Below are 14,892 nucleotides of genomic sequence, written 5' to 3' on the forward strand. Positions count from 1 at the left end.
CTGCCCAACCTTGATATGTGCCGATCGCACAGGAGACAGGGGTTCTGGCCCCCCGGTAATGGACCAGTGTTGATGAAGAGGGTGTAAGCGATGTAAATAATAAACGGCTAAATCGCTAACCTTTGGGTTTCAGATTTGCAAACATGGCTGGTAATGTTTGAGCGCAGCCATGATCATATAGAGAGAAAGAGAGCGAGCCGAAAGAGGAAGTGGATGACGGTTAGACGGCCGCGCGCCTCCGGGTCTTAGCGCCGACTAGCGCACTACGGGCCGAACAAACCTGTCTATGGAACAAACCAGCATTGACCCACAATGCCTTTGTGGAAAAGAAGTGTTCAGTTGTATCCTCCTGGGACCCAGACTTTTGTCCACTGTAGTGGACATTATATTTTAGTGAATTTCTCTGACACCATACATGATGTCAAAATTTTACATCCAGGGCTTTTCAGAGACACTAATGTTTGGAGGTTTCACCATGACAACAACTTCTTGGTCTTTAAACATGACTGACATTAAATTTAGTCGTCGAATTTAGCACTCTTGTGGAAATATAATAATATTTTGTATAATTTAAATCTGACTTATTTTCAAATTGTTTGTCATAAATCACCATCTCATGACAATGTAATGTGATTTCTAATCAAAATATGACTTTCTGTTACGAAACATGGCATTGATTTTATACATGTCTACTGTAGAGACACTAGGACTTAAATCATGTTTATCAGGCATTTTGGGAGACGAGTGAACAGGGAAATACATTACATATCAATATTCCTTTGAAATATTAGATATTATTATGAAAATGTTGTCAATTACTGCCATTATTACAGTTCTTTTATATTACATCCTTTACCCACATATTGTATAAAGTAAAATGGTATATCCATTTTTATATCCAATTCATTCCATTATATCTTTCATAATGAGAATCATATACAAAGTTTGGTTAAATAAATCCTGGAACCTAAAATTTATTTGGTGGATGAAAAAAAATCCCATTGTTTTTGCCTATACATTTGATTTAATTTATTTTTTATTTTTGAAACAACTGAGTCCTGGTGTCACTACAGAGGACATCTTTTCATCATTAGTTTATTATGCTCTAATCAAGGTCTCAGGAGGATATTAAATGTGTGTGTGTAGTGCACTTCAAATCTTAACAGTATATTTTGTTTTAAAAAACATACTTAAGTTGCAGATAATAAATGTAAAAATATTGTTAAAAAAAAAAGTAAATCATTGTTTTAATATTTTTGCTGTGCTTCAAAGAAGTACACTTATTTAGCTTTTTTTTTTACATGTTATTTGATATTACATTTGAAGTAAATAAATGTTAAATGTATTAATTTGCAACTTCATCATTCATTACAACTATGTAATTAAAAATATATTTAAAGGCATGACACACAAGTTTCAATAGAAATGACATTTATTTTAGTTTACCATAAATGCTTATCAGTATTCAGCACACTTTAACTATATAAAATACAATAGAAGTAATTATGAAATGACATATAAAGATGAACTTTCTTAAATGGGTCAAATAAGGACTAATTGCATTTAATATAAATGTAAACTATAATATATTTCCATAATTGCATTATAATACATTTCCATAATTGCAAGGACTAATTGCATTTAATATAAATTTAAACTATTATACATTTCCATAATTGCAATAAACATGCAATTAAAATACACACCGTTTACATCCATAATACTGATAAGTAACCTTATAGAAGTTACACCTTTTAACTGTTCAAAATATTTAACAGCTAACCAATTTTATGCCATATGAATATATATATATATATATATATGTACAGTCATGGTCAGAATTGATGGCACCCCTGGTAAATATGATCAAAACTGGCTGTAAAAAAATAAATCTGCATTGTTTATCCTTTGGATCTTTCATTCAAAAAAGTGGCAAAATTCTGACCTTTCATTGAAGTAAAAGAATTGAAAGTGGGGGGGGGGGGGGGGGGGGGGAATCACATGAAATCAATGTTTTTCTCCAAAACACGTTGGCCACAATTATTGGCACCCTTTTATTAAATACTTTTTGCAACCTCCTTTTGACAAGATACCAGCTCTGAGTTTTCTCCTATAATGCCTGATGAGTTTGGAGAACAACTGACCTGAGATCAGAGACCATTCCTCCATACAGAATCTCTCCAGGTCCTTCAGATTCCCAGATCCATGTTGGCGCTTCTTCTCTTCAGTTCACTCCACTCATCAGGTCAGGGAACTGGGACGGTCATGGCAGAAGCTTCATTTTGTGCTTCGTAACACATTTTTGTGTTGATTTTGATGTTTGTTTTGGACCGTTGTCCTGATGGAAGATCCAACCACGGCCCATTATAAGATTTCTAGCAGAAGGCGTCAGGTTTTGATTTTTTATCTGTTGATATTGGATAGAATCCGCAATGCCATGTATCTGAACAAGAAGTCCAGGACCTCCAGCAGAAAAATAGGTCCACAACATTAAAGATCCAACGCTATATTAAATTGTACACATGGGGTACTTTTCATCCTTGTGTGCACCAAACCCATCTAGTGTGTTTGCTGGCAAAAAGCTCTTTTTTTAGGTTCATCTGACCACAGAACCCGGTGCCATTTGAAGATCCAGCCGTGTCTGACAACTGAATATGCTGGAGTTTGTTTTTGGATGAGCGAGGAAGATTTTTCTTGAAACCCTCCCAAACAACATGTGGTGATGTAGGGGTTGTTTGAAATATTTTTTTAGGCTTTCTGACCCCCAAGACTCAACTAATCTCTGCAATTCTCCATCTGTGATCGTTGGAGAGTCTTTGGCCACTCAAACTTTCCTCCGCACTGTCCATTAAGACAATATACGTCCTCTTCCTGGCAGATTCCTAACATCTTTAGTTGATTTGAACTTCTTAGTTATTGCCCTGATGGTAAAAATGGTGATTTTCAATTCTTTAGCTATTTTCTTACAGGCACTTTCTATTTTGTAATGGTCAACAATTTTTTTTATGGACATCAGAACTATATTCTTTGGTTTAAAAAAAATGTAGGGGTGCCAATAATTGTGGCCAACGTGTTTTGGAGAAAAACATTGATTTCATAATGTTGAATTGTGTCCCCCCCCCCCCCCCCCACTTTCAATTATTTTACTTCAATGAAAGGTTAGAATTTTGCCAATTTTTTTAATGAAAGATCAAAAGGATAAACAATGCAGATTTATTTTTTACAGCCAGTTTTGGTCATATTTACCAGGGGTGCCATTAATTCTGACCACAACTGTATATACTATTGCCTGGTTTCACAGACAAGGCTTAAAGGGTTAGTTCACCCAAAAATGAAAATTATGTCAGTAATTACTCGTCCTCATGTTGTTCCAACCCCGTAAGATTTTCGTTCATCTTCGGAACACAAATTAAGATATGTTTGATGAAATCTGAGAGCTGTCTCAGTCCTCCATAGGCTTCTATTGTAATTGAAACTTGCCGGCCCAGAAAGTTAGTAAAAACATTGTTAAAATAGGGGGGGTGGGTGGGGGGGGGGGGGGGGGGGGGGGGACGACTTTATTCAACTATTAAATTCAACTATTAATTTTCTTCTGTGTGGGCCTCTGAGTGAGTTCACGTAGTGTAACAGCGCAGCGCTTCTGGGTTGTACGTCAGAACATAGGCTAAAAAAAAAATCACTAATCACTAAATTATCACAAAAAAAATAATTTGTGTTTTGGCCATTCATTTACACGACAACAGCGTTTTGGGGCCCTGGAAACACAAACTTTTGAAAATGGGTTTCAAAGTGCAAGTTTTTATAAAACGTTACCGTTATCGTCAGGCGGATCATGCGTATTACGCGTTCAGTGTATAGTGTTTCTTTACAAAGTGACATCGCCATCTACTGGCCTGGCATGAATAATAATCCAACGATTGTAATCGTTTTCGCGGATCCGCGTGAACGGGATCATTTTGACAATGTTGTCGCCTGTACGTGAAAAACGCAAAGGAAAAGCTTTTCCGTTGTTTTGTATATCATTGTCGTGTAAAATTCTCACTATCCATTTTAATAAAACATACCCATTTTGTAAATACCCAAACAGCATGATACTGTCTATAAGTGGCCAAGTGGGACAGACGTCAAGGATTACGAGTAGAGCGCAGAGCGGAACGGAAAGCGTCCGGCTTTAGGACCCAGAGCGCGCTGATCGTCACTCAGGAGCCACTGGAGAGGAATGGATGCGCAGCCAGAATGCGGCGTTAGGAAATGATGGTCCGCTACTACGGAGAGGGAGAGCCGAGGCCATGTCATTCATCCGATAAGACATACAAAATATATAAAATCACTCTATTTATTCACAAAATCTCACTTTTACATAGGTGGCCACATTTCTATTTAATTAACATGGTAGAAAATTATGCACAGGCAGGCTACATCCTCATAAGCGGCTCGTGTGAAGAAGTATCCGGATGCAGTCATTGGGCGAGCGAGTGCATTGTTATGAACCTGTTATTATAACACCTCCTTCGTGACCTCACGGCGTAATGTTGTAAAAAAAAAAAAAAGAAAAAAAAGGCGAGTTGCGAATGATTATGAAGTACGCCACAAATTTGGACCCCCTGGAACTTCACTAGCTATTATGTTTTATCACTATTATGCATTTGAACAAAGTGACTTGAATCCAGGTTGCCTGACGGGGGTCTATAACTGACTATTTTCAAATCCTGTATTTTCAAAGGGCATCTAAACTAGTCAATATGCTTTAGGGCACAAATATGTACTTTTACACATTTTGTAAAACCGCTAACTAATTACATTTTTGGTAATTAACCCAGAAATGAAAAAGTCATCATTTACTCATCCTCATGTCATAGCAATCCTGACCTTCTGTGAACAAAAAAATAAAATATTCCGACATTTTTTCCTAAATTCTATTGCGTTCCTCAAGTTTGAAATATGAGTTCCTTTTTTTTGGTTAAAGTATCCATTTAACAGTTTAGCAGACAAAATGAAAAGGTGAGCATTGAGCAGTTTATTAGAAATACGTAGACAAAAATTGAAAGCTTTTTTTCTTTTGAAAACAAGAAATGTGCACAAAACAGTCCCAATTTTTTGATAGTGCAAACTTATTTGGTCGTTTTGTTTTAGACTTGATCTGAAACATACAATACCTTTCTGTTTCCCAGTAAAGACATCATACTGCAGTCATAATATTAAAGACATTAACAGTCCAATACCAAATACAGTGCCAATATAGACTTCGGGAAACTGGATCATTTCAGAGGGAGTCAGCAGAAAATATTAACCACCAACAAATCTGGTACTACGTCAAGAGACATGAGGGCTAATGTTAGGAGATGACTGAAGTATGTTAGGGAGGTGGGTCATGTCTAATAACTGCTACTTACAGTTCTTACGCTTTAATCACAAGGTCGTCCACTATACAGATTTTACAAGACACAAACTACCTTCACCTCTGCAAAGTTTGTCACTTTTCATTTTAATTTCAATGCCTCACAATAAAAAGAAACTTTCCATTACATCTATTGCTTATCAGTTGAAAAAATATGAATACAGTGCAGTATTTCCAAACAGTTGAAGTATACATCATGTTTTAGTACAGATTAAAAGAAAACAAAACAAAAAAGCCAGGACTGCTCATAAGGAGAGGGACGACGAAGCTCTGTACAACAATATGCATATAAACTCCCAACAGAGGGTGAAGTCGATCTTCTGGAGTGCAGCCACGGGGTGGACAGAGGTGATGCTTACGAATCCACTGATCTCAATCAATTCAGCTTTGCTCTCTTTCAGATCATGTACCATTTAGATGACAGCTCTTTTCATTCGCATGTCATCCCCCTCCTCCTCTGTCTGTCCACAATGTGCCAGCCGCTTATTCCAGATCTGGCATTTCTGGGGGGGAAAACAGACATGTTGAAGGAAAAGAACAAAATTACGTCACAGGGTCAGTGCGTGGACCGTCGGGGAATGTACTTTGGGACACTTTGGGCTTTAGTCTCATTTTGTTCCAACTTTTAAGTTTCTTCTTTAAATGTAACGTCTGCTCTTGCAGTTACAATGAATGTGGACTGAAGTTCACACTTTCACTAGGAACTCACCAGGACATTCTCAATGACTCAAATTCACCTTTCACATTCAATGGATGAACGTCATACAAGTTTGGAACGGCAAGAAGGGAGATTTCTGTTCTCACATGTCAAGCAAGTACAGTTGAGCTTCTGTTTTCTATATTAGATATGCTCAATGTATGTGCGTTGATCAGTGATCTATTCATAATCATATTAATCAATGTTTCATTATATAAGACTTGGATTAAACAACTCGATTCATTTGGATTATGTTGCTGTCTTTATGTACATTTTAAAGCTTGAAAGTGTTGATTAAATTTAGATGACTTAATAAAATTAAGAGTATATCTAAAACAGTAAAAAAGTAAATGACGTAAATCATGACTTTCGGGTGAACTACCCCTTTTTAAAAGAGTAATGAAGTGAAAGTATAAGCTAGGAAAAGAGGAAAACTTACTTTCATCATCACTATCAGCTGATTCCTGAAAAGAAAACAATCAACAGTTAAAAGTGTGTTGAGAACTCTGTGTTCTGTCCCGTCCCGTTGTGCTCCACGCCCTCAAGAACCGCATCTGACTGGATCATGTGACCCGCCCTAAATGAGCCTAATTATACAAGGCTTCCTTGAGGCTGACTAGTTGGATAATCATTTAGAAAACCTCAACTAGTCAATTACAAATAAGTGGTTTTGCACATTCCTAGTTTAAGCTGATCCCTAAAGATCCCATAATTTATTTGTCCTCAAGCCATCCTAGGTGTATATGACTTCTTCTCTCAGCTGAACACAATTGGAGATATAAAACATATCCTGACTCTTCCAAGCTTTATAATGTGAGTGAAAAGTAACTGAGATTTTGCAGCTCCAAAAAGCGCATCAAAAGTAATCCATACGGCTTTCTGAAGCAAAGTCATAAGTTTCTGTATCCATATTTAAAACATTTTTGTAAACTATAATCACTGGCTTCCGGTAAAGGCTGTACGTGAGTCTAGTTCCGGCGGAAGAGTGACCTCTGACCCGACGCATGGCGTAGGATGTAGGATTAGCGTAAGCTCAGGTGAGAGTCGACGCCTCTCGTGGTTCAAACAAATAGAGCAGGGCAACAAACTCAAGCTCCTCTTCTCTTATATCGTAATCCTCCGGCATTGGTCTTTAAAACTTCTCGGTTTAGACTTCTAAATCGTGAACGGCGTTTTGTTTTGCTCTCTCCTCTGCGCTTCGCCATTCATTAATTCTCACCTAAGCTTACACTACACCTACGTCGGGTCAGAGGTCACCATTCGCCAGTGATTATAGTTTATAAAGTTTTAAATATATATACAAAAAACCAATCGCTTCGCTTGTGAAGCTTGGGTTTAATGTACCCATTGGATTCGTATGGATCACTTTTATTTTATTTTTGGAGCTTCAGAATCTCGGGCTCTAATCAATGCCAATGACAAAGCTGGGAAGAGCCAGGATATTATTTAATATAACTCAGATTGTGTTCGGCTGTAAAGAAGAAAGTCATACACCTAGGATGGCCTTGAGGGTGAGTAAATTATGGGATCATTTTCGGGTGAAATATCCCTTTAAAGCAGGGGTCAAACAACTTTTTTGGTTAGTTTATCTCCAACCAGGTCCAACACACCTGCTTGAAAGTTTCTAGTATGCGCCTGAGACCTTGATTAGCTGGTTCAGGTGTGTTTAACTGGGGTTGGAGATAAACTCTGCAAGACAGCGCCCCTTCAGGACCGAGATTGGTGACCCCTGCTTTAAAGGGATACTTCACTGTAAAGTGTCATCATTCACTCACCTAACATCGTTCCAAACCTCTATGACTTTTTCTTCAGTGGAACACTAAAGATATTTTGAAGAATGTTTTTGCCCCTACTATGAAAGTCAATGGGATACAACACAACAATGGACCCATTTGTATGGACAAAATATATTTTATGTCAGAAGAACGGAAGTCATACAGGTTTGGGATGACACGAGGGTGAGTGAATACTTTAGGGGAACTATCCCATTTACTAAACTATTACACATATGCAGAAACTATTAAATCTTACCTCATCTGCTCCATCTAGATCAGGTAAATCATCCTCTCCTCCCATGTTGCCCATCATCTAAAACCAACAAATCATGTCAGAACAGCACATTAATTAGACACATTCCTCACACAAGTCCCATACTAATAGGGAATACTGCTGGGAAGGTGAATAGCTATTTTTGAACTAAAAAGAACTAACCTCTGAAAAGCGATCATAGTTGGCCACATCTTCCTCTGAATCATCCTCCCAGTCTTTCCAGTTGTTGAAGTCAACACTAAGCCAGTTGACCTGTAGACAAAAATTAAGTTTTATCTTAACCAAGTCAACACTAAGTATTGCTGCACCGATATTAAAGGATGATACCATTAACTAATATTTTTTCCACAACAGGTTATCTGATACATTAAAGGTTAACTAGATTTAACAATTTACTAGATTGACTGCCAAACAACTTTGTCTACAATTTAATTTTAATACTTTACACAAACACTGTGCTCTTGTGCTACAAATCCCAGTGCTCAGGTACATCCTTCAAACCAGATGTGCTATTATTCTGTATTTTTGAGGCATAATTGAGGCTTGGGGCAAACAAAACACAAGTACATGACTGACATCTTTAAAGTGCCCCTATTATACTTTTTACAGCAGACTGGGTCATCCGACCAATCAGAACAGAGGAAGCTGCAGAAAGGAGGGGTTTAGAGAGACTGAATCTTTGAACCGTTTCAGACACTATGAGAAGAGAGGTGATGTGCAATGTATATTATGAAAAAATGTAAGACCTTGGATTCATGTGAAACTATTGTGGGAGACCTTCAAAACAAAATTAGGAACCTTTAAAATAGCATAACAGGGGCACTTTGAAATTAGTGGTCAACTGACATTGTTTTTTTGATGGACGATGCCGATATCTTTGAAAGCAGAATATATATATATATATATATATATATATATATATATATATATATATATATATATATATATATATATATATATATATATACATACATACAAATTCACACACACAAACTTATTTAATAAATAATTTGAAAATGAATTGAAAAATAAATCTCTTAATTAGACTTCCTTTAGATGGCAACTTCTCGATTCTCAATAAATAAATAGTTGGGAAAAATATATATAAAAAGGAAGTAATCTAGGAAGTTTGTGCACACTGGGATTATATTTTTTCAAATAAAGACAAGGTAATACTAATTTTACTTACAGCACATTGAAAATGACATGAATATGACATAGTGGGCAACTGAATATAACGCAGAATAGTTTGAAATCAAGGGTTTAAAGTTTGTTGATCGTGCGACTCCAGTGAAGCTGAACTTTCACTTCAAAATATCTGGCAGCTGAATTCAACCAAGTTTGCAAGGTGTGTGAAATTAAACGTTAATTAGATATTCAAAGATTTGTTTAAATTATATAAATGCGTATTTGCTGACAGTAAATGAGAAAGTATAGTGTTTGCCTTTCTGTTACTAATAATATAAAAGCAAGGGCTATAACACTTTATTATATACAATTTACTATCTCTGTTTAACAGTTCTATCCAGTAACGTATTAACGACGTCAAAATAAAAGTCTGGCGCTCCCTCACAAAATAAAAGCTCCAATATATTGGCCAAACAGAAAAACGTATCGGCCGATCCAGATATAAAAAAAAATGACAAATATCGGCCGTGGCGATATATATCGGCCGACCACTATTTTAAATAAGCACTAAAATCCACATTTAACTTTGAGTTTGACTTCAAATTGTCAAGATATATGTCCTAAAGTTGTTAATCAAATAATAAAAAAAACATTTTAATTGCAAATAAAGCAACAACAATAAACTTGCCTTTGCCTTGTCTTTTGTTATCCTGGGCCAGGATTTCCCTGGCTCTGCTTTCCGTAAACAGCACAAGACCGACCGGTCTGTACGCTTATGTTTGGACCCCTGAGAATAGAACGTAAAACATGAAACAAAACATCCTCATCCTGAAATGTACATCCAACTATAGCAAATCATCTGAAACATGATCTCTCAATTGTGTGCTAAACTCACATCTTGATCGATGGATCCAAAAAGGTCAATTTCATTTGAGTGCTTCATATTATCCGTCCCACTGAGACAACTGAAGAAGAGCACAGGAGACAACATTAGCTAAACCACAAAACATTCAGACTACAGTCTAGAATCCAAAGCAATGACAATAAGAAGCTTTTGGTGTTTTACATAGATGTTGAAATACATACCTGAACCCAAATTTGGACTTTTCAAAATTTACTTTCACATCCTTGCTGTCCTCCACCAAAAACTCAATGAAGACAGAGTCCCGTCTGTCGTACCACTTAGCAGATGCTGGTTGCCTGAGGAGGAAATTTAAATTATGGATTGAATAATTCAGCGATAAACATTTTATATAAGGAAATGGTAATCTTATGCTACGTTCACACCGAACGCGAATAGCGCGTCAGGCGCGAGTGATTTCAATGTTAAGTCAATGCAAAGACGCGTTACGCGCGCGGCGCGGTAGACGCGAATACGCCTCGTTCGCACGAATTAAGCGTCTGGCGCGGCGCGTTTCGCGCAAATGATTTCGCGTCTGCCGCCCGAGTTGAAAAATCTGAACTTTAGCGTCAATTCGCGCCGCGTTAACCAATCAGGAGCCTGCTTGCTGCTGTCACGTGGTGAAGTGACAGTTTATAATGTTATTTTATGTTTGGCCTCAATAAACTATTTTGTAATTTGACAAAAATACTTGGTGTGCAAAGCAAATCTTTCACATAAAAACTCAATTTCAATATATGAGAGATAATCATTTTGTATTGAATGCTATTTATTCCATATCTATTCTATGAAACATTATTATTCTAATGTAAAGACAACAAACACAATTTAGTGTATAAAAACTTTTTTTAAAAATCACAGGACAGGTTTCACTTTTGGAGGCTCCATTTATTATCAAAACAAAAATAAATGACAGATTAGGTGTGTGCGGGTGAGGGTGAACCTCGCGCCGGGCTGTAGAGCGCGGGCTCGACAGGCATAGACCACTCGAGGCCGAGGGCTTATACGGCCTACGCTGTCCTCGTCAGCGTCCTCACCGTTAGGTCCATCAAACCTAGCTCCTGGAGCAAATTGTGAAACTCCTGAAACCCTCCGGAGGTTCTGGTGGACCCGAGTACAGCGACGATGTCCCCTACGCAGCTGTTTCTGCTCTCCAGAGCATATACGAGCGGTGACTCTCTCGAATAATGTTATCTCGAATAATGTAATAATGCTCGATAAACATCTAAAAAGATGGCCGCCAAAGGGTTTCGAAACTTTCGCCTCTGACGCGCGTAAATTTCGCTTCAAACTTTTGTTTTTACGGGCGTCAATTTCGCAATTGACACGCGAATTAACACAAAGTGGTCAAGCGTCAAACTAGACGCGGTAGACGCGAATTTGACGCGCTATTCGCGTCCGGTGTGAACGTAGCATTAGGATAGTTTAAATGAATGGATAAAATATGTCAGATCAATCAGCTGATATTTGGTCATTCTATGGTTATATCAAAGACTTTATAGAAAGATGGTTCACTCCGATTACTTATGAATGGGAGAAAGTGCAACAGCAATATGGTGGAATAAGCCCCGCCTTCTAAAGAAATGAGCCAATCGGCGTTTGGAAAGTCATCGCATCACTGCCGCTGCCGTTAGAAGCTCCGGTTCCTATAGGAACAGGCATGTGTACTGAGACGTGCCTTTAGGACTGCACATAAGCTTGGCCTAGCCTGGAAAATGCTGTTTTTTTTTTTGTCATGATTAGAGCGTTTAGAGACAGTTGTCAGATTTCATTGGTGATTTCAAATATGAAATTTAATCGTAAGCTTGGCGAGCAGTTTTGGAGAATTTTATGTTTCCCCATTCAAAGAGATAGCAGCTGCACTTTCATGCCCGAGAGGCGTTTTCCCATATATTGTTCAAAACACTAGTATATTATAGTACAACACTAAATATTGTGGGGATGCACCGGTAAGATTAAAAAAAAAAATGTTTGCCCGATACCGATATCGTTTTTAAGCAATAACTATTGGCGTATTCCGATACAGATATTTGGATTGGAGTAGTGAGCGATATTTTAGTTATTTAGTCAAGAGTAGTAAGTGATTGTGTCTTTTGTTGTTTGCAGTCACTTTAAAACCGAATGCACAGATCCAATATACTGGTACACAATTACAATTATGTTCATTTAAGACATAACTGACAATGTTTACAAAGACACTCGCTAATATGGGCATTTTGATATAATTTTGTGTGATTTAGAAGAGAACTCAATTCCATATTTGTGCTCTGTCTAAAGCGCGGCTTTCCGGGCGCACGCTTTGGATGCGAGTTTGAAACTTGAGTTGAAAGAGAATCGAACTCTCTTTCGTGTCTTCTTGCGCTTGAATTTAAGGATACACTTTCGTGAGGATGCAGCACTGGCCTGATCAGGACAGTGATTTCCGTCAATTGTGCCGATCGTCGTTCACGCTGGCCCCGGGGAGTCTGTATTGTCAAGGACTGCTGTAATTTGTACTGATTTCATTTTGTTTTAGCAAGTATTTAATTATTTTACCCAGAGAAAAAGGTTGGATTATGCAACAGACATTATACAACTCAGTGCCTATCAGTTAACTAATAAACCATGGGTTTGTTATATCTGCCTTTTTCATGCTATAACCGATATGCTGATGGTTTAAATTAAACAAAAATTGACTAATAAATATCAATAAATTGTGCAAAAGAAATTTGTCACAGATTCTCTAATTTCCTGAGAAACAGTTAAACTTACACGATATACACAACGGTACAAAAGTTTGGGGTCAGTGCGGTTTTTTAAACTAAATTAATACTTTTTATCATCAAGGATGCATAAAGTTGATCAAAAACAACAGCAGAGACTTTTATAATGTCACAAAAGATTTCTATATCAAATAAATACTGTTCCTTTGAACCCGTTGAAAAAATGTATTTGGGTTTCCACAAAAATATGTAATATAATAACTCTTTTAGTCTTTTCAAAATTAGATTAATAAGATGGAGAAACATTTTCATTAAGCATCAAATCAGAATGATTTCTGAAGGATCATGTGACACTGAAGACTGTGTTATGATGCTGAAAATTCGGCTTTGATCACAGGAATAAAGTCATTTTAAAATGTATTCACACATATAAAAGTAAGTTACTTTAATTGAAATAATATTTCACAATATAACTGTTTTATTGAAAAAATATCATTCAAATATAATAAAATATATAGTACTGTTCACCTGGTTCTCTAGATATCGGTATTAGCATCATCCAAAGAAACTGCATTCGATCACTAATTTAAATATTGGGTGTCAAAACACCATTTCCCACAAATATTGTTAGCAGTATTAGGTACAGAAAGTAGTAGCAAGTGAGGTACAGAAAACTTGATTGTTCAACAAATAAATAGATCTGCAAAGAGCAGGTGGCATGGACATCTGTGCCACAGCACTTCAATCTGCCGCCTGTTACTGCTCCTTTTCTAAAGCATGGTGTATCAAATTCTTGACACAAGTCAACACTACTAAACAAAGGTTGAGTTCAGAGTTCAGTTCCATTATCAAACTGTACATGTCCATAGGACCACATTCATTAATTGATAACTGATGTGAAATATGATTAGGAAACAACTAAGCTTTTTTTTTTATAATATGCTTACATTTAATCAATATGATAATCTGAGCCCAAATATTTGTGGAAATACTCAGGCCATTGAAATAAAATTAAGGATTATCGTTTAAAAGCACAGAGTAAGGATTATCGTTTAAAAGCACAGAGCTGTTGAGGGACAGACAGGTTCAGATATAATCGCTGTCTTCTTGTAGTGTGCTCACTGAATAGTGAGTGTTATGAGTGTGTTCTTTCTTTCATTCATTCTCACACACACACACACACACTCACTCCAGCTCTCTGGCCCTGCAGCACGTGCAGGCGGCGCGCGCATTTAACCGTAAAAGAAACCGATAAACTCCCCTCGCATCAGCTACTCTTTCAGCGAGTTCGTCGATAGTAACATACATTTTACAAAGATGTGTGTATTTATGAACGGTCTTGGGTGGGAAAAGGGCGCTAAATGCTAACATTGGTGACCTTTTTTCAGGCTAACTGTAACGCGCCAATTTATACTTACACCATATTTTTTTACACATTTCAACATATATTAGTAATTACAGAGTTCTGAACCTAATGCTTTTAAATTTAGCGTTTTAAATTCTGCGTTCCCCTGCAGGGGGTTTCATTGAGTTGCTAGATAGTTTAACGACTACGTGAGGAGTGACTGAGTCGTGCGGAAGTAGCTAATGCTGGCTAGCGATAAGCTTCACAGTCTACACAGTTATTTTGTGCTGGTTTCAGTAACAAACTGAATTTCGCATAAATCTGAACAGATATATTTAACATAGAGCTCACACTTACATGACTTTGGCGGCTGTGTGAGTGTGTGATAGTCGGCGTCTGCTCAGAGGTTTTCTGGTATGTTCTCCCGATGTTCTGTTCTGGTGGTGGTGTCACAGGAGTGCGGGTGGGCGGGGCCTCAAACCACGCCCCTCACAATCGCTGGACTTTTCTAGAGCTTCCGTTTCAAGTTTCAAGCTCAAAGCAAATAATGCTAAATCGTCAGTGACCAACATCATCACTTCAAGCTTGCTCATTAATAATAATACAAAAATGTTTTAAGTACTTGTCAATAATAAATTATATAGCAAAGCGCTTGATAAAATTGTCTAAATA

The 14,892-nt window shown here is 37.3% G+C and overlaps 2 protein-coding genes across 2 annotated transcripts in view; both read right to left on the reverse strand.

Moving 5' to 3' along the window:
- Window positions 1–206, reverse strand: part of baz2a (bromodomain adjacent to zinc finger domain, 2A) — a 34,030-nt gene extending 33,824 nt beyond the window's left edge. Inside the window, exon 1 of the mRNA XM_056238384.1 lies at window positions 10–206. The gene's annotated coding sequence lies outside the window, so the exon portion shown is untranslated. The remainder of the gene's footprint in view (window positions 1–9) is intronic.
- Window positions 207–5,002: 4,796 nt separating this feature from the next.
- ptges3b (prostaglandin E synthase 3b (cytosolic)) lies at window positions 5,003–14,724 on the reverse strand. The gene is made up of 8 exons (XM_056238381.1): window positions 14,578–14,724; window positions 10,359–10,472; window positions 10,168–10,237; window positions 9,961–10,059; window positions 8,307–8,396; window positions 8,127–8,183; window positions 6,535–6,559; window positions 5,003–5,901 (listed from the first exon to the last, which is right to left on the reverse strand). Coding segments are annotated over exons 1-8 (477 nt in total). The 5' UTR covers window positions 14,580–14,724; the 3' UTR covers window positions 5,003–5,881.
- Window positions 14,725–14,892: the final 168 nt, after the last annotated feature.

This window comes from Rhinichthys klamathensis, unplaced genomic scaffold, assembly GCF_029890125.1.
Source record: "Rhinichthys klamathensis goyatoka isolate OS25496 unplaced genomic scaffold, OSU_Roscu_1.1 h1tg000521l_1, whole genome shotgun sequence".
In the NCBI taxonomy this organism is placed as follows: domain Eukaryota; kingdom Metazoa; phylum Chordata; class Actinopteri; order Cypriniformes; family Leuciscidae; genus Rhinichthys; species Rhinichthys klamathensis.